We start from the raw sequence: 22,876 nt of genomic DNA, 5'->3' as shown, positions 1-22,876 counted from the left end.
TCCCTGGTGTCTGGCCTCATGGGAGAGCCCCTGTGTTCTGACCTTGCTCCCTAGCCTTGACCTTGAGCCCCCTCCGTGGCCCCAGGAACCCTGAGAACCCCCAGACTTTACAGGCGGGGTGGGAGCAGGATGAAGTCAATCAGGTTGTCCCCTCTCTCACAGTAGCTTGTGGAGTCCCCACTCTCCAAGCAAGGAGACATCCTTGCGTGCGAGGACACTCACTTTCTTTCCCTGTGTGTGGGCCGAGAGCCCAGGCCAGCCACGTGTCTCCCTCCGCCCCTGCCTGGCCCGAAGGCCTCGCTGCCCCTGGAAGCTCCCCATTCAGACAGGCCCGGTGCAGACGCCGGGGTACTGGCAGCACATAAATCATTAGCACGGAAGCGATTAAGGCTGGTAATCTCCTGGCTGGGCGTGGGCGGTTGCCAGCTGCCAGGATGTGGGATTGTGCTTTGTCCTCGCAGAGGCCACACTTCCCCAGGGCACGGCGCCGTGGGGGTACCCACCGCACAGCTCCTGCTTCTCCTGCGCCCCGCATCTCCTCTGGGGGCCCCTTGGGAGTGTCTTCCCTCCGGTACTGCAGGGGGGGGGGCGGGTGTGTGAGCAGGAGTGCCCTCTGCTTCCTTCTGCTAACCCTCTGCTTCCTTCTCTCCCTCAGCCCCAGCTTGACTGATGTCAACCATCTCTCCAGATTCCCTCAAAGACCCCCCTGGGAGGCAGGAATTACCCCCGTTTTGCAAATGAGGCAACTGAGGCTCTTGAACTGACTTCCTGAAAGGTTTGGATCCAAAGCTCCCTCAGGTCAGTGGCTGTGACTATTCCCCTCAGATAGGGCAGCCCCCAGGCCAGGGGCTACGCCTCCTCCCACAGACTTGGAATAATCCCAAGAGACCTGGGGGGCTCCCTCGGGTCAGAGGCTGATTCGCCCCCCACCCCCAGCCTGGGGGGCTCCCTCAGGGCCACATTGTACGGGGTAGGGGAGGGTGTCCCCTGCATCTCTCCACCCTCTCCCTGGGACACAAGAATGCTGGGTGGGGGGCCAGACCAGCCCCAGGCTCTGGGCCTGTGGAGCCTTGTTCCAGGCCCTTTCTGGCTCCCAGGGCTGGGTTCTGCGGACTCCCCCCAAGAATGAGCTCAACCACCTGATTGCGGCCGAGAATGGAGGATCACCCTACCCCGGGGTTGCGGCTCCAATACCACCTTTGTTTCTAACAGACAGTGGGCTGCTAAGAAGCCATCATGCCCAGGCCAGGCTCGGGATGCGCTCGGTGTGTCCAGCCTGAGCCCCGGGCCCTGGGCGGCTGGTACAGAAGCAAATTACACAGCTGGGGTTTTGGGTCTGACTTCAAGAGCCAGGGGCCCAGCCGCCCTTTAGCCTGGCTATAAAGGGCTATAAAGGGCTACCTGGGTCTCTGTGCAAACCAGACCCTGCGCCTGACTTGTGGACACCATGGCCGCCACCACCACCAGCATCCACCGGCTTTCCACCTCCGGCTCCGTCAAGGGCCTGTGTGTGCCCAGTGGCGGGGGTTTCTCTCGATGTCTTCCATCCGTGTTGGGGGTGCCTGCCGGCCCCCCAGCCTCCTGGGAGCCAGCAGCTCTGGCAACATGTCTGTGTCCTCGTCCCACTTCTCTGTGGGCACGGGGGGCAGCTATGGCAGGGGCTGCTCCTGCAGCCTGGGTGGGGGCTTTGGCTCCAGCTTTGGGGTGGCAGACGCCCTGCTGGGGGGCAGCGAGAAGGAGACCATGCAGAGCCTCAACGACCGCCTGGCCTCCTACCTGGACAAGGTGCGCGCCCTGGAGGAGGCTAATGCCGACCTGTAGGTGAAGATCCACGACTGGTACAAGAAGCAGGGCCCCGGGCCCGCCCTCGACTACAGCCACTACGTCAAGACCATCGAGGACCTGTGGAGCAAGGTGGGCGCTCCCTGCTCTCTGTCCTTCGTACCTGCTTCTGACTCACACCATCCGGACTTTGGACCTTTGCCAACATTTCTCCTCCAGCCTAGGTCTCCGTCCCTCGCCCATTCATTCATTCACTCACTCTCTCCCTTGCTCTGGAACCCAGCCCTGTACCAGTCACTGGTCCCAGGCCTGGAGGACATTCCACGCTGGGAGGCTGTTTGGAGTTCCTCCTTTCTGGGGGAGGGTATTTGGGGTGGGTGATAGAGGAGTGGGCAGGGAAGGCTTCAGAACCTTGATTGAGGGCAGCAGATGGCATTCCAGGTATAGAGATCAGTGTGGACAAAGGCATAGATGTGGGAACGTGTTTGGTGTGGCTGCTGGGAGATGAGGCTCAATGTCTCCTTCTCACTATCCCATTCCCCTTTGAGTTTGCCCCCCCCCCGCCTGCCTCACCTCCTCCAGGCAGTCCTCCTGGATGGACGGCACTTGCCTTTTATCCTTGGATCTGGGGGTCCCTTCCGCACTTTGAGGTTCAGTCCATGCTCTGTTCATTGGGCTGATTTCACTGAGTCTGACATGTTCTAACAGCTGCTTTCATTGTTGGTCCTCCTCACTCCTTCCATGATGGTCACTCTGGGGGTCCCTAAGAGCAGAGGCTGTCTCTGCTTGCAGATTGCGGGGGATGGTCCCTGAGGAAAGGAGCTGTGTCTTCCCACTCAGACTGGAAGCTTCCAAGGGGAGGAGATACTTCTCTAACTTAGTCTGATGGAAGAGACAACACACACACACACACACACACACACACACACACACAATGATCTCTGTGAACATGACCTTGGCATTCTGTAAACACGGCACCTGGGTCTTCTGTGCAAACCTTGCCCCTGGAGGGACCTACAGGGCTGCAGCCTCCAGAGGCAGGAGAGAGGTCAAAGAGGTGCAAGAGCCGGGCTTGGGGAGAGCCGGGCTGGGGGCTGGCTGGCCCGGGGTCAGCCCACTCAGTTTCCTGGTGGAGAACCAGGCCTGCTGCCCTGCGAGGGGCTTAGCCTGCTCCTGCCCGGGACCCAGGCCCGGAAGGGAACTCCTGCAATTGCCCACTGGAAGCAGAGCTACTGGGAGTACCAGATCAGATACTGGGCTTGACCTGGGCAGCAGGGAACTCAGGGGAGCCCTGGTGAGTCAGTGTTCCTGAGCTTCGGGGTCAGCCAGCTCCTCACCGCCAGCCCCCGATGCACTGCGCCCCAGGCCTCTGAGTCACTGCCCCTCGGCGGTTTTTTACCACTGCCCCCTCGCTGGACCCAATCAGCCTCCTAAGCAGGGAGGTGGATGGGGGCCCAGTCTGCAGGTTGCCGATGGGTCTAGTGAGGCCCTGGGCGGGTTCAGTCAGACTGGCTCTTAGGTTCAGTCTGGAAACGGAGCCTGACTCAGGGTGCCTTTTCAGAACTTAGGGCCACGAGCGGGCTCTGAGGCCCAGGATGAGTTTACTGGGGCTGCCCCCTCTTACAGCTTTATACTTCAGCCCTCAGCCTTAAAAAATTCCAGATTCTACTCAGCTCATCTGCCACCTCCACCGCGACCTCCTCTCTGCTTGTTCTGGGCAGTGTGGAGGGGCCTCCCCCTCCCCCCAGCCCCATGGCCTTTGACTAGAGCCTCTCTTGGGTATTTCTCCCAACAATAACGACGGCAGCAGTAATAATAACCAACCCTCTGCTCCTTCCAGAGCCTCTCCCTTCCCTGTTGTCATTTAAACCTCCCAGATGACACTGTGGGAAAAGAAAACCTTGCCCTAGGTTTGACATGGGGCTAGCCATAACATTATTAATTATTTAATTAATCGTTTAATTAAACTAATGTTTCCTGGGGGCTGACTCTCGACCAGGCACTGTACTCAGTGCTGGGGATTCCAAACTGAAGGAGACAGACATGAGACAGGGCCTTGTTCCTCTGGAGCTCAGAGTCCAGTGGAGGAGAGAAAAAGACACACAAAAAAGTCACAGAAAAAAATTGCACTTGGGAGAAGTACTATTTAAGAGAGATGGGCCGAGGGGAGGTATGATGGGGAAGAAGGACCCAGACGGGGAGTTGAAGAGGGCTTCCTGGAGGAGGTGGCAACTGAGCCTAGAGGTGAATTTATTTTATTTTATTTTATTTATTATTTATTTATTTATTTATTTTTTTGGCTGCATTGGGTCTTCGTTGCTGTGCGCCAGCTTTCTCTAGTTGCGGCGAGCTGGGGCTACTCTGTTGCGGTGCGCGGGCTTCTCATTGTGGTGGCTGGCTTCTCTTGTTGTGGAGCACGGGCTCTAGGCGCACGGGCTTCAGTAATTGTGGCACGTGGGCTCAGTAGTTGTGGCTTGCAGGCTCTAGAGCGCAGGCTCAGTAGTTGTGGCGCACGGGCTTAGTTGCTCTGCGGCACGTGGGATCTTCCTGGACCAGGGCTCGAACCCGTGTCCCTGGCATTGGCAGGCGGATTCTTAACCACTGAGCCACCAGGGAAGCCCTAGAGGTGAATTTAGTTGGGGGAAGATGGAGTGAGGTCCAGGCAGCTTGGGCAGTGACCCTCATGGTGGGAGAGGGGTGCATATGGGTCTCTTTCCTGGCACCATGGTTACCTGTGCCTGGGTATCATGCCCCTACCCCTTGTGAGCCCCCCAGCAGGGCGCTCAGAGGAGGAGACCACAGGGACCCTCATCTCCCTCACTCTGGCCCACTCTCCGAAGGGCTGCAGGAGGGGTGTTGCAAGGTCTTCCTGTGGCTGCCCAGGGCGCTTGCTCACCAAGCCCACTGTGTCCCCCAGATCCTGGCGGCCACCATCGACAGTGCCATCTTGGTGCTGCAGATCGATAATGCCCGCCTGGCAGCCGATGACTTCCGCACCAAGTGAGCCTGGGCCTCGGGGACAGCTCAGGGGGCTGGTGGGGGTCTGGCTCTCTGTGTGTACGAGGGTGTCCTAATGGCACTCCATGGTTCAGGCTTCCCTGCCTCCCCCGCTGCCCTGCCAAGGTATGAGATGGAGCTGAACCTGCGCGTGAGCGTGGAGGCCGACATCAACGGCCTGCACAGGGTGCTGGACGAGCTGACCCTGGGCAGAGCCGACCTGGAGATGCAGATTGAGAACCTCAAGGAGGAGCTGGCCTACCTCCGGAAGAACCATGAGGAGGTGAGGGCAGCTCGGGAATGCAGGAGAAACTTGCCTGAGAACAAGCAAGGCCGGGGCCCCCAAATCTTTCTGGGCCAGGGCCACGCTCTCCATCCAGTTCCCATCTCTGCTGGGTTCCTGGCTCTGACCCTGGGAGACTCTCATTGGGCCCTGGTTGAGGCCTGGAGGGCCCTTTCCCCCCAGAGATACTTCTCTGTCCCTTGAGGCACTGCCTCCTGTGTGGTGGCAGTTAACTATCTAATGGGCGAATCAGTCTAAGAACACGCAGGCTAATTATTATAGTTAATTGTAATAGTGATAGTCATAACAACCACAAAAATCTGCCCAGCCCATTATGAGTGTTTCACAGCAATTATCTCAGCTGATACCGACAGCCTCACTGGGAGAAAGGAGAAAGTTCTTCTCTTTACCAGTGAAGAAACCGAGGCTCAGAGAGGTTAAGGAATTTGTCCAAGGCTGTACAGGGGTGGGTCTTCCCTCAGGTCTGCCTGAGCCATATCCACACCCAGCTCTGACTCCACCACTCTGCCACTTCTCCCACCTCCCAGGGACCCCAAGGCTCAACCCAAGGATAGGGATCCAAGACCCTGCAGGGGGACTAATGAACCTTGTGGCTTCCTTCCCATCCGACTTCTGGGCTGGCCTGAGCTGACGGAGCCTAATGCCCGAGTAGCAGGAGTCCAGAAAATGTCTCTACTTGGCTTTGAGGCTGGTTATAGGGATTGCATCCCCCAGCAGATTCACATTTCCTAATGAGGTCTGACTCCCCCGATACCGACAGGGGGCTGCTTTCCCCATGCCTGTGCTGCGTGGTTGGTGATGGGGGGGTGAGGCGGGTGGTCAGGGCTGGAGTGAGGTTGTCCTGGCTCATCCCCCACCATGACCGGGAGTTGCCATCTCTCCCGGCCCAGCACACACCGGGACTGGGCAAAGTCCACCCCGTGAGCGTGTGTTGGGGGAGATTGTTGATATCCACAGCCCTGCATGTTTGAGACATGATGACATCCACCTCCACCTTCAGGGTGAGGAACTGTTGGCCTGTCTGTGTCTGTCTGTCCTCTGCACCCATCTCCCCAAGACGTAGAAGGCAGCCCCAGGGACTCTTCCCAGGATGGCCCTGAGTGAGCTCCTTCTCCCCTCTCTGCCCAGGAAATGAACGCCCTGCGAGGCCAGGTGGGTGGTGAGATCAACGTGGAGATGGACGCTGCCCCCGGTGTGGACCTGGGCCGCATCCTGAATGAGATGCGCGACCAGTACGAGAAGATCACGGAGAAGAACCGCAAGGACGCCGAGGACTGGTTCTTCAGCAAGGTGGGTGGCCCGCGTGAGCAGGTATGCACACGTGTGCGTGCATGCGCTGTGTGCTGAGCACATGTTGGAAAACTTACAGATCCACAGACTGTGGATTCCCAGCTGGAAGGACCTTTGGAAACCAGGGGACCAACCCCTCACGTTCAGGGGGACATTGTGAGGCTCAGAGAGGCCTTACGCTCACACATCCCTTCACTGTGGCCTGGGGAGCAGATCCAGGTCTCCTGATCCCACTAGGGATTCTCCCAGCCCGGGCATTGGTAGGTAGGTGTGTGTCTGGATGCAGACTCTCATGCCCCCAGTAAGCGTGCACTGAGTAGCTGCAGTGCCCGGACAGTGACAGGCACAAAAAGAGTAAAACCCACGGCCTGCCCTAGAGCAGTACCTGCAGTCCAGTGAGGAAACAAACGACCACGGAGCAAGGTGAATTCTACAAGTTCCAGGGTATGCAGGTGGGCTTGGGGCCCTGCAGAGGCCGGGGAGGGGCAGGCCTGGGAGGTCAGCCCCCTGCCCCACCTCTGCAAGCCTCCGCAAGCCCCTAGGGCCCATCCTGCCTTCCAGACGGAGGAGCTGAACCGCGAGGTGGCCACCAACACCGAGGCCCTGCCGAGCAGCCGGACGGAGATCACGGAGCCGTGCCGCACCGTGCAGAACCTGGAGATCGAGCTGCAGTCCCAGCTCAGCACGGTAGGGCCTCTGTCCCCTCCCTGTCCTGTACCCGTCACTCCAAGTGGGCCCTGCCTCCTGGACCCCCACTCGGAGAACCAGAGGCTGCCTGCCCCACCTGCCACTGCACACTCTGCCCCACTTACTACCCCACCCATAAACCCACACACGTGGGGCCCCCTGCTGGGGGCTCGGTCTCACCAGCCACCTCCACCTTGACCCACAGAAAGCGTCGCTGGAGGGCAGCCTGGCAGAGACCGAGGCGCGCTAGGGGGTCCAGCTGGCCCAGCTGCAGGGGCTCATCAGCAGCATTGAGCAGCAGCTGTGCTAGCTCTGCTGTGACATGGGCTGCAGGGCCAGGAGTACAAGATGCTGCTGGACGTGAAGACGCGGCTGGAGCAGGAGATCGTCACCTACTGCCGGCTGCTGGAGGGCGAGGTGTTGCCCAGTGAGTGGAGGGCGCCCCGCACCTGCTCGGTGGGCTGGGTGGCTTCACCCAGGGAGGGCCAGCACCAGCCGAGGCAGGAGGTGAAGCTGAGAACACTGGCTGGGGTCCCACTCGATGGAGTAGGCAGTGGGGAGCCGCGGGGGCTTTTGCGCAGAGAGAAGTGTGATCATCAAGACATCTTAGAACGTTCGCCCTGGCTGCAGAGGGAGAAATGCATCCGAGGGGCGAGGGTGGGGTCAGGGAGACCAGTCAGGAGGCTGGAGCAAGGGCGTCAGGCCAGAGAAGACCTGCCATAAGGCGGGCGAAGGGCAGGGAAGGGGAGGTGGTGCACCAGCAGGACGTGTTATAGCTAAAAACAGCAGGATTGGATGCCTGCATGCAGGGGCGAGCGTGGCTTGCAGGCGGGACTCGATGAACGTTTGAGTTAGCACGTGAAGTGGTTAATGATGATCCTGGCTTTCTGGTTCCAGTGATTGCATGGTTGGTGATCCCATTGTCTGGGATGGGTGGCGATCTGGTTTGGAGTTGGATGGGTGATGGGGAGCTAGTGTAAAGGGGCCGAGGATGTCCTGGAGTCTCCATGCTTAGTCACACATTCCAGCTTTTTGCTCTATGACGATGGCTAAGTTTATCTACAGTCTAGCCACAGCCTCTCCTGCTTTAATTAAGTTTATTTGTTGGGCCCTTCAGGATCTGGAGAAACCACTTGCTCAGCTTCTCCTTGTAAATCCCTGGTTGGCCGCAAAGTGCCTCTGGGCCTTCTGTTGGGGTATCCCCTTTCCTTACTCCTGCCCACTGGGCCTGTGCCCTTTGACCCTGTGATTGCCATTCTTTCCTGTATATTCCCTGCTGTGATTTCTGTCCGATTTGCTGGGACCTCTCTCCCCTCGGCCGGGGGCCTCCCCAGCTGCTCCTCCTCCCAGGGGGCTGGGCTCCCAACCAGCACCACTGGGCTGACAGGTCCCCCTTTCCCTGCAGCCTGGCGACACAGTACTCCTCGTCCCTGGTCTCTCAGCCCACCCGGGAGGGTAAGAGCCTGCCCCGTCCTGCCCAGGGCGGGTGGGGAGAGGCTGAGGACCCTTCTGTGGGGGAGGCTTGGGGAGGGCCTCCAGCCTGAGGTTCCCTGTGCCTCCCTCCTCCTCCGCCCGTAGCCGCGGTGACCACCCGCCAGGTGCGTACCATCATGGAGGAAGTCCAGGACGGCAAGGTGGTCCCCTCCCGCGAGCAGGTCCATCGCTCCCCCCACTGAGGCCCCGTCTACCTGCGACAGCCCAGCCTCCAGGGTCAAGGGGCAGCCATTGCCTGCAGCTCCCAGCACGCTACTGCTGCGCCCCGAGTGCCCGTCTGGGCCACCGCCCAAGAGCGGTTGCCTTTCTGTATCTGCTTCCCACAGCCCCTCACCAAGGGGACCTCCTGAGTTTGCCCCAGTGACTGCAATTAAAGCTTTGCTTGAAGTTCAATGCCTCCTGTGGTTTGGTCTGGTCATTGGCTTGGGCAGTGTGGGCTGAGGGACGGGGGGGGACAAGGAGAGTTTGCTGAGGGTTTGGGGCTGCTTGTCCCCTGCCAACCTGTTCTGCCCACCCCGTTCGGGCCTGGGGCTCAAAGGAGGGAGACGGGAGGCTTGAGGGCTGAGAGATGGGACAGCCCATCAGGTTGGGAAAGTTCCTGAGAATCAGCCCCTGGGTCCCTATTGCCTGTGGCTGGTCCCTGGGAGGGCCCCACAGACTTTCCGGGGAGCCACACCTGTTATAGACAGCTCCCTGTCTCAGCCTGGGGCCGTACAAGGTCAAGATCGGAGGGAGAGGGGCTGGGCAGGGTGCTTTCTGGAGAAGTGGTCCTGGGCGCTGAAGCGTGCGAGGGATGGCAGTGGCACGGCCAGTCCAGGAAACCAGACCGGCTCTTTTGGGCTTGCTGGTGTGTGGGGTGGGGTGGCCCCTCTGAGTGTGAGCAATGGGGGGGGAGGCGTCCTCCTTGCTTTGGTGGCTTGGCAGCTGCTGGGCTCTTGGGGAATCTCTCTCAGCTGGTGGCAGGGGCTGTCTGGGCCTGTCTGGGAAGTGGAAGCCATCGGCAGTCTGAGACACGAACACGTTCCGCCCACTGGGCCTGCCGGGACCCTGGAACTGAGGGTGGTGGGCAGGGCAGGGTGGGGCTGTGGGGCGGGCACCTGGCCCATCCTGAGGGGCCAGGTCAGGGGATTGGGTGGGGCCCCTGGGGGAGACTGCAGGGGAGGGGAGCTGGGGGGGGAGGGGGAGGAGAGGGGAGGGGGGGAGGGGACTGGCCGGTGGGGGGGGCGTCTCAGGAAGACCCTCTTCTTGGGCAGTGTCCTTTAGATTTCCAGCTGGCTGGGACCCAAAGGCATATGCCCCCTGCCTGAGGCCTCTTGGGGAATAGGAGGGGTAAGGAGGGTGGAAGGGGCCTGCCCCTCACCCTTCTTCCTGTTGCCTTTACCACGATGCCCCCTCTCAGCCTGCCACTTCCCCAGCCTGCAGCTAAGCTCCCCTTTGCCCACTCCAGCCCAGGACTCCCCATTTGTGAGAGAAAGATGGGGAAAGGTCAGAAAAGGACACTGGGTCTCCAGGGGGTTCCAGGGATGGACAGGGTCAGAAAACTGGACAGAGGGAACCACGGCCCCTGCAGTGCTTCCTTGGTGTCAGGGCTCTGCAGAAGGGGGCCAGTGTGTCACAGGCCCCTGGGGAGGCGTATAGGTGCTGTGGCAGGGTGCGATGAAGGATGAAGGATGAAGCCCTGCCAGCCCCGTTCTGAGTTAGGTGGGGCGGTGGGACACTTTCCCTCTACAAGCCCCAGTTTCCTTATCTGTAAATGGGGTGGTAATCTGAGACCTGACCGAGCTACTGTGTGTGGTGAGGCTGGTGGGTTTGGGTCTAGTTTCCAAGGCAGGATGCGGTACCGGTCCTCGCTGTCTCCCCTGCACCTCGCCCAGGGCCAGGGTCGTGTGTGGCGTGGTGTGTGGCTGGGGGCAGCTGCCTGGCAGGGCTCAGTGACGGTGACGTCCTGCTATTCCTCTTGTCCGTACTAGGTCATGGGAAAGTGTAGCTGAAGGGCCTGCCTGAATCACAGGTGACAGGCCTGAGACCAGGAACACACACATACACACAAGCAGACGCCCAGCACGGGGGTTCGGAAGAATGATGCAAAGCCCCGACGGTGGGAGGGAAGGGGACCCACAGCCACCTGGGAGCTGGCGAGCAGCCAGCGGTGATGAAAGCCCAGGGGAATGGAAACAGAGGAGCGAGCCTGTTGTGATCGTTACGCCCATTTGTCGGGGCTTATAAAGGAGGCGGGCGAGCCCTGGCAGCAACACACACCTTGGGTCTCTCTCCTCTCGAGCCCTTTCTCTCCGTGTCTGCCTGCCACCCGCTGCCGCCACCATGACCACCACCAACCGCCAGTTCTTCTCCTCCAACTCCATCAAGGGCTCCTCTGGCCTGGGGGGCGGCTTGACCCTCACCTCCCACCAGCAGTCTGGCAGCCTGGGTGCCGGCTCCTGCAGGCTGGGGTCTGCCGGCAGCCTGGGCAATGCCCTTGGGGAATGCAGCTACTCCAGCTGCTACAGCTTCGGCTCTGGCGGCGGCTATGGCAGTGGCGGCTACGGCAGCGGCGGCTACGGCAGCGGCGGCTACGGCAGCGGCGGCTACGGCAGCGGCAGCTTTGGCACTGGTGGCTATGGCAGTGGCTTGGGAGGTGGTGATGGGCTCCTGGTGGGCAGTGAGAAGGCCACCATGCAGAACCTCAACGACCGCCTGGCCTCCTACCTGGACAAGGTGCATGCCTTGGAGGAGGCCAACACGGAGCTGGAGGTGAAGATACACAACTGGTACCAGAAGCAGATCCCAGGGCCGGCTCCCGACTACAGCCACTACTTCAAGACCATCGAGGACCTGAGGAACCAGGTAGGGGCTGTGGTGGGAGGGGACCTGGCGGGGCACAGCTTTTCCTCCCCTACCTCCTGACCTTGACCAAGGCCTGGAGTCCAGCCTGGGGGCTGCCACAGGGTCTTGGGGAACTAAGGACAGCTTGGATCCGGCTTGGCCTCTGGGAGCCCATCCTGGGGCCACCTCGTGGCCTATGGTCTCTGTTTTTGGGGCAGCAGCCTGGACTAGGGACAAGCAGGCCTTGTGGAGCTCCTTTGAGCCTCAGTTTCCCATCACGGAGCTTTTTGCCACCTTGTGTGATTGTAGGATAAGGTGAATGGATGCCATGTGGAGGGCTGGGCCCCTGGGGTCGCCGGATACTCAGGCACCTCTTCCCTCGGAACAAGAGGGGGATTTAGGGCTACAGTGAGGTCAGGGGTCTGAGTGAGCTCCTGCTGGCACCTGCTAGGAGGAGGAGGCGAGAGAGAGGGGGCGGGGCCTCAGGAGGCCTCTTGTGTGCCTTATTTGGGGATTTTTCTGGCTTCCCCATCTCTCCTGCTGCGCCCTCAAGACTGGGGCTCAGCAAACCTGGGGCGGGGCCTGGGCTGCCTGCTGGAGCCCGGGATCAGGGCTTAGCAGGGGTCATGACTTCTGATTTGGAACTACTCTTTGGTGAGGGTTCCTTTAGTCTTCCTTTCTGGGGGAGCCTCTCAGGGATACTATATCCCCAACCGTAAAATGAGGTTTCCCACATCCGTCCTCTTTCCAGGATTCGTGAACAACTTCTGCCCTGGGGCATCCTCCCATTCTTTTCTTGTTCTCCTGCATTCCCAGACTGGCACTCCCAGATGGCTGTCCACTCTGGTTTAAGGCAGAGCCTGGCATGAGGGTGCGGGGCAAGGTTTCAGCCATCAGACTCGGGCTGGCCCCGCCTCTCTTACCAACTGTAATGCAGTAAAGGGGAATGGCTGGGTGGGAAGGGAGCCTTCCTGGAGGAGGCAGCCACATCCTGGCCCCCAGACAGAGAGATCCATCTCAGAACCCTGGTCTCTGCTGAGCTACTCCCACCCAGTGACCTGATTACTCTCCCATCTTCCCAGATCCTCAAGGCCACCACAGACAATGCCAGCATCCTGCTGCAGATCGACAATGCCCGTCTGGCTGCTGATGACTTCTGGACCAAGTGAGCCCTGGCCAGGGGGGCTGGGGAGGAACTGGGGGCACCCCTCCCTACCCCAGGACTCCTCAGTTGCTGGTGGCAAGGTCCAGGAGCTGGGGGTGGGGGAGTCCCTGCTAAGAGTCCTGCACCTCTTAGCCCAGGATGCAGCAAACGCAGCAGATGCTGAAGGTTGCTGGGCTTAGTCAGGTGATGGAAGAGCGGGAGGGGAGGCGGGAGGCAGAGAGGAGAGGAGCCAGGAAGCCGGGTGGGGGTGGGGCCTTGCCCTGCGTGGTCCCAGGCCCCCAGGGCTGCGATGGGCTTCTACTGCACCCCCTCATTGTTGAGAGGCAGGGTCCTGGCCAGAACCTGCACCTGCCAGTCCAAGCATCTTGACGGAAGTCTCTGGTTCCCTTCGCAGGTTCGAGACGGAGCACGCCCTGTGCACGAGCGTGGAGGCCGACATCAATGGCCTGCGCAGGGTGCTGGACGAGCTGACCCTGGCCAGAGCCGACCTGGAGATGCAGATCGAGAACTACAAGGAGGAGCTGGCCTACCTGCAGAATAATCATGAGGAGGTGAGGCAGTAGGTCAAAGAGGATGCTGAGTGGGTGGCAGGGCTCTGGGGCCATGCCAGGTTGAGACCGTGGCAAGGGCACAGGTGTCCAGGCTGTTCGCCTTGCAGCGCTGCCCTGTCTGCAGAGCCCTGGTCCCCACGCAGGACAGCCTCCTCCACGTACTACCTCGCTTCCCTGCATCTGGGGAGCCTCCCAGGGGCCCGCAGAGGCCTCTTCTGCCCCTCCTGGCTTCCCTTACCAGGACAGGAGAGAATCGAGGAGGTTGCCCCCTTGTCCCAGCTCAAACCCTCGAATCTGGCCCCTAGGTAGAAGTTTGGAAATTAGATGGGATGTTTTGGGGGCTCAGGCCTAAGAATTAGATTTTATCTTCAGAAAGCCCTCAGTCTAATGGGGGAAACACAGAATCTGTCCTCAGGGAACCTCTAGCCTGATGGTGGAGGCAAAGCCCACATAGAGCAGGTGAATAAAAATCATTCAGAGGGTCGGAGGGTAGAGGGCAGGCAGAACAAAGGAGGTGTCCTTGGGAGGGGTCTGGAGAACTTGCGTGGGAAGGGTTGGGAGTGAGAGGTCAGGATGCATGCCCCCACCCACCATCCCCTCCTCCACAGGAGATGAACTCCCTGCGAGGCCAGGTGGGTGGTGACATCAATGTGGAGATGGACGCCGCCCCTGGCGTGGACCTGAGCCGCATCCTGAATGAGATGCGCGAGCAGTACGAGAAGATGGCGGAGAAGAACCGCAAGGACGCCGAGGACTGGTTCCTCAGAAAGGTGGGGGCTGCCGCAGGCCAGAGGCCTCCCCCAGGGGATGGGGTGCAAGGCTTGAGTCCCCACAGTAAGCCCAGCGCCTGGCATCTTGGGTGCCTTATCCCCGGTGAGCCACACGGACACCAGGGGTCAGGGTCGCCTGTTGCATCCACAGGCCTGGAGCTTGGCTCAAGCTGGGATCTGGTGGGTGGGTAGGGAGCGCCCCTCAGGAATAAAACCAGAGGGTCAAGACCCCAGGAGCTTGCATCTGTCGCTCAAGAAGTCAGAAACTAGCACCAGGGGTTCTCAAGTTTCCTATTCTTGTGCTTTACACTTGCAGGGATTAAAGATAAAACTTAACATCCTTTCAAAGGCTTCTGGGTTTTGGGAAGTGGGAAGCTGGTGAGAAGGCACTGCTCCCACAGTCAGGTTTGGGAGGAGGCCTGAGAGGCCCAGGGGAGGTCAGGAAGGTGGCCATGGTGAGGGGGTGCTGGGGGGAGTGGGGAGAGCCCAGGTGCCTGTCTGGGCACAGAGTGGGCCCTGGGCTGAGCATATGGAGGCCATGGGGGTCACCTGACTTGGAGAAGGGAAGCTGGGCTCACGCTGCCCTGTCCTGTGTCCTGTTTGCAGACAGAAGAGCTGAACCGCGAGGTGACCACAAACTGCGAGCTGGCGCAGAGCAGCAAGTGCGAGGTCTCAGAGCTCCGGCGCACCATGCAGGCCCTGGAGATCGAGCTGCAGTCCCAGCTCAGCATGGTAGGGGCGGCTGCCAGGCCTCGGGGGTGGGGGCGAGGCGCCCAGGTCCCTGGAGGGGGCACTGAGAACCCTTCTGACCCCTGCCCCTCCCGCTCTCCTGCAGAAAGCATCCCTGGAGAACAGCCTGGCGGAGACAGAGAACCGCTACTGCCTGCAGCTGGGCCAGATCCAGGGGCTGATCTGCAACGTGGAGGAGCAGCTGGCCCAGCTGCGCTGCGAGACCGAACAACAGAACCAGGAGTACAAGATCCTGCTGGACGTGAAGACGCGGCTGGAGCAGGAGATCGCCACCTACCGCTGCCTGCTGGAGGGCGAGGACAGCCAGTGAGAGGGGGCCCAGGGCCAGGGCTGGGGGCCTGGGGCAGAGGTGAGGCTGAGACCCACATCTAATCTCTCTCTCTTTTTTGCTGCAGGCTGACTCAGCAGAAGCTCAAAGAATGTAAGCATCTTGGTAGGTGAGGGTGGGGCTGCACAGGGCAGGCAACCCACCTGTACGCTGCTGGGGGAGGGTGTCCAGGAGCTCCAGGAAATGATGGCTGATCCTCAGCAGGGGTGGGCGAAGGGACCCGGTAGGGCTCAGGGTCCTAATCAAATGAGGGAGACACTATCTGGTCCAATGGGGGAGGGGCAGGGAACTGGCCCTTACCTTGGAGATCCTAGTCTGAGGTGGGAGACATGGTCCCAGCTCTGGAGACTCTCATCTGATGGGGAGGTAGGGACATGGTCTCATGATCTTTGCTCTTGGGACCCTACAGATGAGCAAAAGCAGTCTTGTGTCTGGAGTCTCTTGTCTGATGGCAGAAAGGGACTTGGTCCTTGTCCTCCAGATCCTGGTCTGATGGGGAAGAAAAAATCCCAGCCCTGGGGCATCTAGTCTAAGGGCGTGGACCAGGGTCTTGTCTCGGAGATCCGCTTCTGAAGGGAGCATGACCCATGCCCTTGAGACTGCAGAGAAATGGACACAGACCCCATTTCGTGTAGCGTCCAGTCTGTGCAGTCTTCCTCTTGCAGAAGGACATGTGGGTCATAATCAAACCATCTCTTCAGGAGGCAGGATTCACCCAGGGGTACCAGCAAGGAACAGGGTGCGAGGGAGGGAGTGGCAAGGTCAGGGGGACACCTGTACGGATGTGATGTTGAGGGGCCAGCAGAGGTGTGGACACCAAGTGGCCATGGGGGAGGAGAAAGCTGGCTCCGCTCAGGGGGCTGGGGGCTGAGCCAGGACCTCTTGGCCCCCGCCCACCCTGAGTGTCTGTCTCCCGCAGCTTCGACCACCCGCCAGGTGCGCACCATTGTGGAAGAAGTCAAGGATGGCAGGGTCATCTCCTCCCACGAGCAGGTCCACCAGACCACCCACTGAGAACTCTGCTCCCCCCGCCGGCCCCTCTGGGGCCCCCCATTGGCTCCGCGGACACCCCAAGCCCCAGCCCCTGGCTTCAGTCCCTTTCCCATCCCCCCTCCCTGACCAATAAAGCTTGTTGACTGAGACATGGAATGCTCCCTGTTTGTGGCCACTGACGTGGCCCTAGTGCGGAAGGGGTGAACTGGTGTGGGGGGCGAATGGGGGCAGGGGGAGGAGTCCGTGGACACCCACTCTTGTTGACTTGGAGGTCAGGGGTCATCTTAGAACAGGGTGAAGACTAGGTCTGGGCAGAACTCGAGGGGTGGGGGCTGCTTTTTATCTCCCAAGGGCTGGTGATCCTGGGGAGGGTGGTCCAGGCAGCGCCAGACCCAGGGCGAGGTCAGCGTGTCAGGGGGAGGTCTTAGGTGTCCTCTTCTTGGCCTGTAATTGGGTCCGTGACCTTGGGCGGCGCCTTCCCCTCCCTGAGCCTCATTTCCTCATCCATAAATGGACAAGATCTCAGGAGCCAGAGACGCGGGGATAAGGCATCCGACCGGTTGCTCCTCACGGTCCTCTGGGCTGTGTCCTCCTCTAAGAGGGGACAAGGTGGGGAGGGGGCAGGGAGGCAGGCCAGGACAGGAATCAGGATCCTCCTGAACGGGGGGATGGAGGACGGAAGGCGGGGAGGCAGGCTGGGTGATTAGGGCCCAGGGTCCTGTGTGAGTCTCAGGAAACCCTTAGAAGGGGTTTGTGGGTCCGGATGCTCCCATCGCCTCAACCCAAAGAATGTGAGCTGAGAAGGCAGGTGTGGGAGAGAGGGTGGGGCCTCTCCCAGGGATATGCCTTCAAATGGTGAGCTCAGGATGGGGCGTTCAGGGGAGGTTGTGCCTGCGGAGCGGCACTGCCCTCCCTGGCAGTTTGTCCCCTCTTGGTCCCAGCAGCTTGGAGGTCGGGGAGGTGGGAAGCTGCCTCCTGGGGAAGGGGGAGGGGCCGTCCTGCCCCAGCCGCTCCAGCACCCTCCAGCCCAGCCCCTGTCACTCCATGGGCGGGGGCTGAGCCAGCAGGAGAGGAGCCCCGGAAGTCTTCCTTTGAGTAAATCTGGAAACCACTGGGCCAGGCGGGTCTGATTTCCTGGTTTTCTTCAAGAAGTGGGGGTGGGTGGAAGGGGTTAACGGGAGAAGGGATGCCCTCACCCCGGTTCACTGACAGGCCCCCTCCAAACACCTGCTCTCGCCCGGTGCCTGGAGACCGAGGGCGCGGCCGGGGCAGGGACGGGGCAGGAGCAGCCAGAGCCCCAAGAGGCTGGCGTGGTGGAGGCGTGGGACCAGCGGAGGCCCGGGAGGAGGAGGTGGGGCAGTGGCATGAGCGCTGTCTATGACGTGGGCAGCGGGGTGTGAGGACTTTGGGCAGGTCACAGGCCCTCTCTGGATCTCAGAAGCCACAGTAAAGGAGGGGTGAGATGAGCCGCAGCTAACGGCCCTTCCGGCCCTGATCCCAGGGGCAGGGAAGACAGTGAGTTCCTTTCCGTGGCAGGGACGGCAGGCTGGAGTCCAGGGCCCGTGTCTGCAGAGGCAAATGCCAGAATCAAAGCAGGCTGGGAGCGTGGGCTCCGCTCCTGCAGGGGCTGGCCTCTCTCAGCTGCCTGGGCAGCAATTAGGGTAGGGATGGACGGCTGGAGGGAGGGAGGCACCGTACCCACCAGGCCCCCGCCGTACATCCAGCCACAACCGGGAGAACCAGCCCTGGGCTGAGGATGGTCCGTCTGGGGGTGATCTCATTTACCTGAATGACAGTCCCAGGAAGAGGGGAGGGTCCGGGAAGAGGTGCCGCATTATGTGGATGGGGACACTTCGGCTCCGAGGAGCGGTGACTCAACCCCTGTTTGGAGCCTGGCATGTCAGGGGTGGAGTAGGGCGTGGGAAGGGAGGCAGCTATGCTGGGAAAGCGGCCAGAGCCCCACCCCCTGCCCAACCCCAGGCTCTTAGGCAGGGACCTCTCTCCCCGCAGACTCTGGGGGGTCCACTTTTACTGATGGGGTGAGTGAGGAGGGGTCAGAGTGTGGGGCTGGGGGAGGCAGCCCTGGACTTCACCCTTCTGCGGGGGAAGAAGCCCCTGCCCACAAAGTGAGTGGGTGGGTGGTCAGGAGGCCACGATGGGGGAGCAGCCAGGTGTCCCGGGAGCTGCACCAGGAGAGCAGTGGCTGCGGTGCCGGGGCTGGAGGTCCACAGGGCAGAGTGCTGGGCCCAGAGAGGGAAAGCCCCGCCCTTTCCAGGAGTACTCAGCCCAGGCCTGGGCAAGTGGGGGCCGCAGGGAGGAGTGACTGGGGGTGGAGGCCTGTGGTCCCCTTGGGGATGGTATGGCTTTGTCCAGGCACACCACGCTGACCCAGGCTGCTGGGGCACTTGCCTGCGGCTGGACCGGGGGACCCAGCTGTGGGACTCTCCAAGGGACTTACAGTTCATCCACGCCCACTCACCTGCTGCACAAGATGTTTCAGTGAGCCGGTCTGTGCCTCCCCTGGGTGCCGCCTCACCCACCCTCGTATGATGGACACACACACCTGATGCCCAGGCTCGGGCCAGCCACGGGTAGTCAGCCCCCGTGACCCTTCCTCCACCTCGCCCGCACTCTGCAAGGGTGACCTGACGGTGCTTTCTGCAGAGAAATGACATGGCAGTAACAATGTCCACGGCACTGCGTCGCTCTGTGCCTGGGTCTGCACTGGGCCCGGGGGAAGGCAGAGACCCAGGCCCTGGTTCGGAGGGACCCTGAGGGACCCCAAGGGACCCCAGTCTAGGAGTGGTAAGCCGGGCACAGTGGCAGGCCTGACAATCCTCCCTCAGCCCTTATGCAGTGTGGTCTCCTGTGCCACCCAGGCTTTGGGGGGCTGAGGGGAACAGAGGGACCAGAGCCAGGACATTTCAGTCCCCAGGCAGAGTCCAGACTGTCACCCAGCTTAACTCAGCCACAGGCTCCCCTGAGGGCCCCTGGTTGTGCAGACCATTGTGAGGGGCTGCGAGAGGCCCTGCCTTGGAAGAGGGAGATCCAACACTGTGGGGGAGGATCGCCTAAGGTGGGTAAGGCACTCACAGGCTCACCCAGATCCTGGGACCAGGCGCGGGGCCGGAGCCTGCCTGGGGGCCATTTGTTCACCCCCAGAGAGCCCGTCCCCTCCCTGCAGGCCCCCTACCCCCCGTTATGGCCTGAACACTCAGTGTTGGGGGTGTCTCTACCTCCTCCAGACATTCTGCCCTGAGGGCCTCTCTGTCTTGTTCTTTGCATCTGACTGTCCACACAGTGTGTGGCACATAGTAGGTGCTTTATAAATACCTGGAGATAAATGCAGTGATAGCCACCAGTCTGTGACAGCTGCTTTATTTATTTCACCTCTCTGTGTCTGTGAAGTAGTGCTGCCATTCCCATTTCCCAGAGAAGGAAACTGAGGCTCAGAGGGGAGGAACGACTTGCCTAGTATCTGACCCCTGCTGGTCCGACTCCAGCCTGCTCTGTCCTGGCTCATCTGGCTCCTCTCGTTCTTCATCCTGCCCTGAAGCCTGTGACTGTGGCTGTCATCAGTGGCTGGGGGCTTTGCAGCGGCCTCCTCTCTCCCCTCAGGCTCCCTGGAGTCTCCTTCCCCTCCCCTCCCCTCCCTCCCCCAGCCACCTCTTGGTCCCCAGCCTGGCTGGTCACCAGAATCCCCTGGGAGCTTGTAAACCCTCCCCACCATCAGCCTTGTCCTGGGCCATGCTGATGAAGTGGGTCAGAGCAGGGCCCAGGAATCTGTATGGGGATTCTCGTGTTCAGTCAGATTTGGGAACCACTGCAAGTTGAGGTGCGGCATTGGCCAATAATATTTCCTGGCCAATTCAAGTATGTGATGATGATACCTGGGATGGAGCTGGGCCAAGGAGAGAGGAAAGAGGCTTGGGTGGAGGAAGGAACCCACTGCCTGGAGGGGTGGTGAGAGTCTGTGCTCTGTGCCGACCAGGTCTGGTGATTCTGGCTCTTGGCAACCTTGGGGCAGGTGTGCCTCACTGGCACGTAGGAAATGCCAGCTGCATCCTGCAGGCCAAGCATCCCAGGTTTCCTGCTGCACTGTGCTGTCTTCCCAGACTTTAGCTTTCTCTCCAGGGTCAAATGATAAGTTCCAAGGTCAGAGACCACGTCAGCATCTCTCTCCTCCCTGCCACACCCCAAATGCTGGACACATGGTGGGTGCTTGGTCTGTGGTGTTGATTGAGTGATCTGACGGGTTGGTTGGCAACTTCCGGCAGCTTCTCAGCCCATGAAGATCCCCGACCTCCAGGGCTGGGCCTGTGTGTAATCCCACCCCCAATTCCTCCAGGAATGGGGGCAGGGGCGGCGATCTGGTGAGAAGGGAGGTGGAGGGTTGGGGGGTGGTGCAGAGAAGGAGGAGCTCCCAGAGACCACCGGGAGAGTCAGTGTGGACTTCGGTCAGGGTGCTGGACCTGGGTCTAGTCTCTGCTCCTCTGCTGCTGCTGCTGCTTCTTTTTTTTAAAAAAGTGTTTTGGCTGCGCCATGCAGCATGTGAAATCTTAGTTCCCCAACCAGGGATTGAACCTGCACCCCCTGCATTGGAAGCATGGAGTCTTAACCACTGGACCTCCAGGGAAGTCCCTGCTCCTCTACTTCTGTCCTGTTTAACATGGAACACGTCTTTGGTGCTCTCTGGTTGGGGCTTGGTGGTCTTTGCTGATCTTGAAGGCCATTTCCAGTTCCGAAGGTGATGAATCTGTGATTGGACCTGAACTCCAGGCCCATCCTGAAGCCTGGGATGGTGGGGGTTTTGTCTAAGATTCCAGGGTCCCTTTTGCCTATTTTGGGGGTTAGGGGAGGGAATAGCAGGTTCTCTCTCCCAGGCCTGGCCCTGAAGGCGTAGGCTGGGTACCAGCTCTGCTCATCCCTCTGGGCCCTGTGCCTCCAGATGAGGGACATGATGTGGCAGAAACAAAGCCCTGGTTATGCGGAGACAGAATTTCCTGCCCCAAGGTTCAAGGTGGTATTGCCCAGCAGGACTCAGGCTGAGGCAAGCCCTCTTCCGCCTCCTCTCAGCTCCACAGAGGCACTGCAGAGCAAGGACAGTGGCCAGCTCTGTCGGTCACCCCCCAGGGCACCCCAAGGAGGCCTCTTTGTTGGGGTCCAGACCCCCCAGTCCTGCCTTCAGCCCTCAGGCCAATATCATGCCCACCATGGGCAGAGCTCATTCCAGGCACCTCGGGGAGGCAGATGATAACGGACATGCTTGCCAGGCATTGCGGGAGAGTTGAAGACAGCCCATCTCTGGGATCAAGTCCCGGCTCTGCAGCTTAAACCCAGTGTCTTTGGGCAAATCACCCTCTCTCTCTGGCTCTCTCTGGTTCTCCCTCTCTCCTCCTCACCTCACAGGGTTGATTCAAGACAGGGATGTATGTTGGAGGGGCAAAAAGAGAGTGGTTCAGGATGGTGGAGAGGACTCGGGCTGGGTGAGCAGACAGACAGGGGTTCAAGCCTGAGCTCCCCACTGACTGGGGTCTTGGTAAGCCCACTTACCCTTCCAGCCTCCTCATCTGTGAACTGGTGGCAGGAATAAGGCCCCTCACAGAACCGTGTGGCATGTGTAGGGAACTCCATGCGATACCTGAGCGTGGCAGGTGACCAGAGAGCCACCTTCCCCCGTCTCCTCAACTGAACGAATAAAGTTGCCAAGTCCAGCCTGGAAGCTGTGGACTCTCCAGAGAAAACTGTTGGGATCTAAGCCCTGGATACAGTGTGGGGTCTTGGAGCCTTGTGGCGGGGTTCGGGGTCACAGGTAGTACCGGCAGCAGGATGGGGAGTGCCTCCCACCACAGTTTACGGTGGGTGCCTGTGATTAGGTGAAGCAATGCACTGGGCGGGGGAGCTGCTCAAAGGGTGGGAGTGTGGGAGAGCAGAGGAGAGGGCAGGTGCCAGAGCATAGAGGTGGGCGAGGAGGGGTGGGTGAGGGGTAGCTGGGCTGGAAAGGAAGGAAGGGGAGGCTGGGGGTCAGGGCTGGCCATTGGGGAGGGGCCAGCAGGGTCCCTCATGCATGTTCCTTTGTGGCTGGTGGTGTGCCCTCCCCTTTTACAGATGAGAAAACTGAGGTCCAGAGGCTCATAGACTAAAGGACTACCTATGCCACGCAGCTTGTACGGGGCAGGGCAGGGATTCAAGCTGCTACCTGCTCGTTTCATGGTACATACCACTTCTGGAGGTCCTGGGGGCTCAAAGGCAGCCTCTGAAGCTGGGATAAGAGTCATAGAATTTGTAGAACTGGAAAGGACTCTGAGATTGCCCAGTTCAGCCTTGTCACTTTACTGAGGGCAAACAGAGGCCCAGAGAAGGTAGATGGCGGGTGGGGGGGCACAGGTCACACAGTGAGCAGAGCAGAGCAGGACCATGAACCCAGCTCTCCTGTCCACAGCCAGCCATGTAGGGTTCCCACAGCTGCATCCCGAGACAGCCCCTGGACAGCGTCGCTGAGGCCATTCATCCAAGGCTGTCACCGTGGGGCAGGGAGTCCTTCTATGGGTTGACTCACTGCCCAGGGATGCAGTCACCACAAATTCGCCTGTGCCAGGGCACTGCTGGCCCCTCAGGCTCCAGGAACTAACTCCAGCTAGATTCCCGTTGCCTAGCATGAGTCACCACCAACTTGAGTTGGTATGTTTTCTCTCGGCTCCACACCCCCAAAAGCTGGGTGGGAACTCAGAGAGGCACACAGGAAGTGAGTTGACCCCGGGCTGAGTGATCTGGAGAGGGGAGTTGGATGGGATCTGGAGTGATGAAATCCGGAGGGGGGCCCGGAGTCAGCAGCCGGGAGGGCCCCTCCTTCCTCACGTGCATATAAACGTTCCTGGGGTTTGAGGACGTCTCAGCATCCTCCCAGCCTCCCCGAGCACCTTTCTCTTCTCTCTTCTCACC

The 22,876-nt window shown here is 60.3% G+C and overlaps 1 protein-coding gene and 1 pseudogene across 2 annotated transcripts; both read left to right on the top strand.

Annotated features, from left to right (window-relative positions):
- Positions 1-1,743: 1,743 nt before the first annotated feature.
- LOC137754273 (keratin, type I cytoskeletal 42-like) lies at positions 1,744-8,736 on the top strand (annotated as a pseudogene).
- A 2,140-nt stretch (positions 8,737-10,876) lies between these two features.
- KRT17 (keratin 17) lies at positions 10,877-15,955 on the top strand. Of its 2 annotated transcripts, XM_068529604.1 has the most exons (9): positions 10,877-11,099; positions 11,190-11,398; positions 12,460-12,542; positions 12,937-13,093; positions 13,702-13,863; positions 14,470-14,595; positions 14,699-14,919; positions 15,009-15,034; positions 15,861-15,955. In XM_068529604.1, exons 1-9 carry the CDS (start codon positions 10,877-10,879, stop codon positions 15,953-15,955), a joined length of 1,302 nt encoding a protein of 433 aa, XP_068385705.1. The 2 variants fall into 2 exon arrangements, with proteins under 2 accessions (XP_068385705.1, XP_068385704.1); XM_068529603.1 differs by having other exon boundaries at positions 10,877-11,398.
- Positions 15,956-22,876: the final 6,921 nt, after the last annotated feature.

Source organism: Eschrichtius robustus, chromosome 20 (assembly GCF_028021215.1).
Source record: "Eschrichtius robustus isolate mEscRob2 chromosome 20, mEscRob2.pri, whole genome shotgun sequence".
NCBI classification, from domain to species: domain Eukaryota; kingdom Metazoa; phylum Chordata; class Mammalia; order Artiodactyla; family Eschrichtiidae; genus Eschrichtius; species Eschrichtius robustus.
This window is presented reverse-complemented; position numbering and strand designations above follow the sequence as displayed.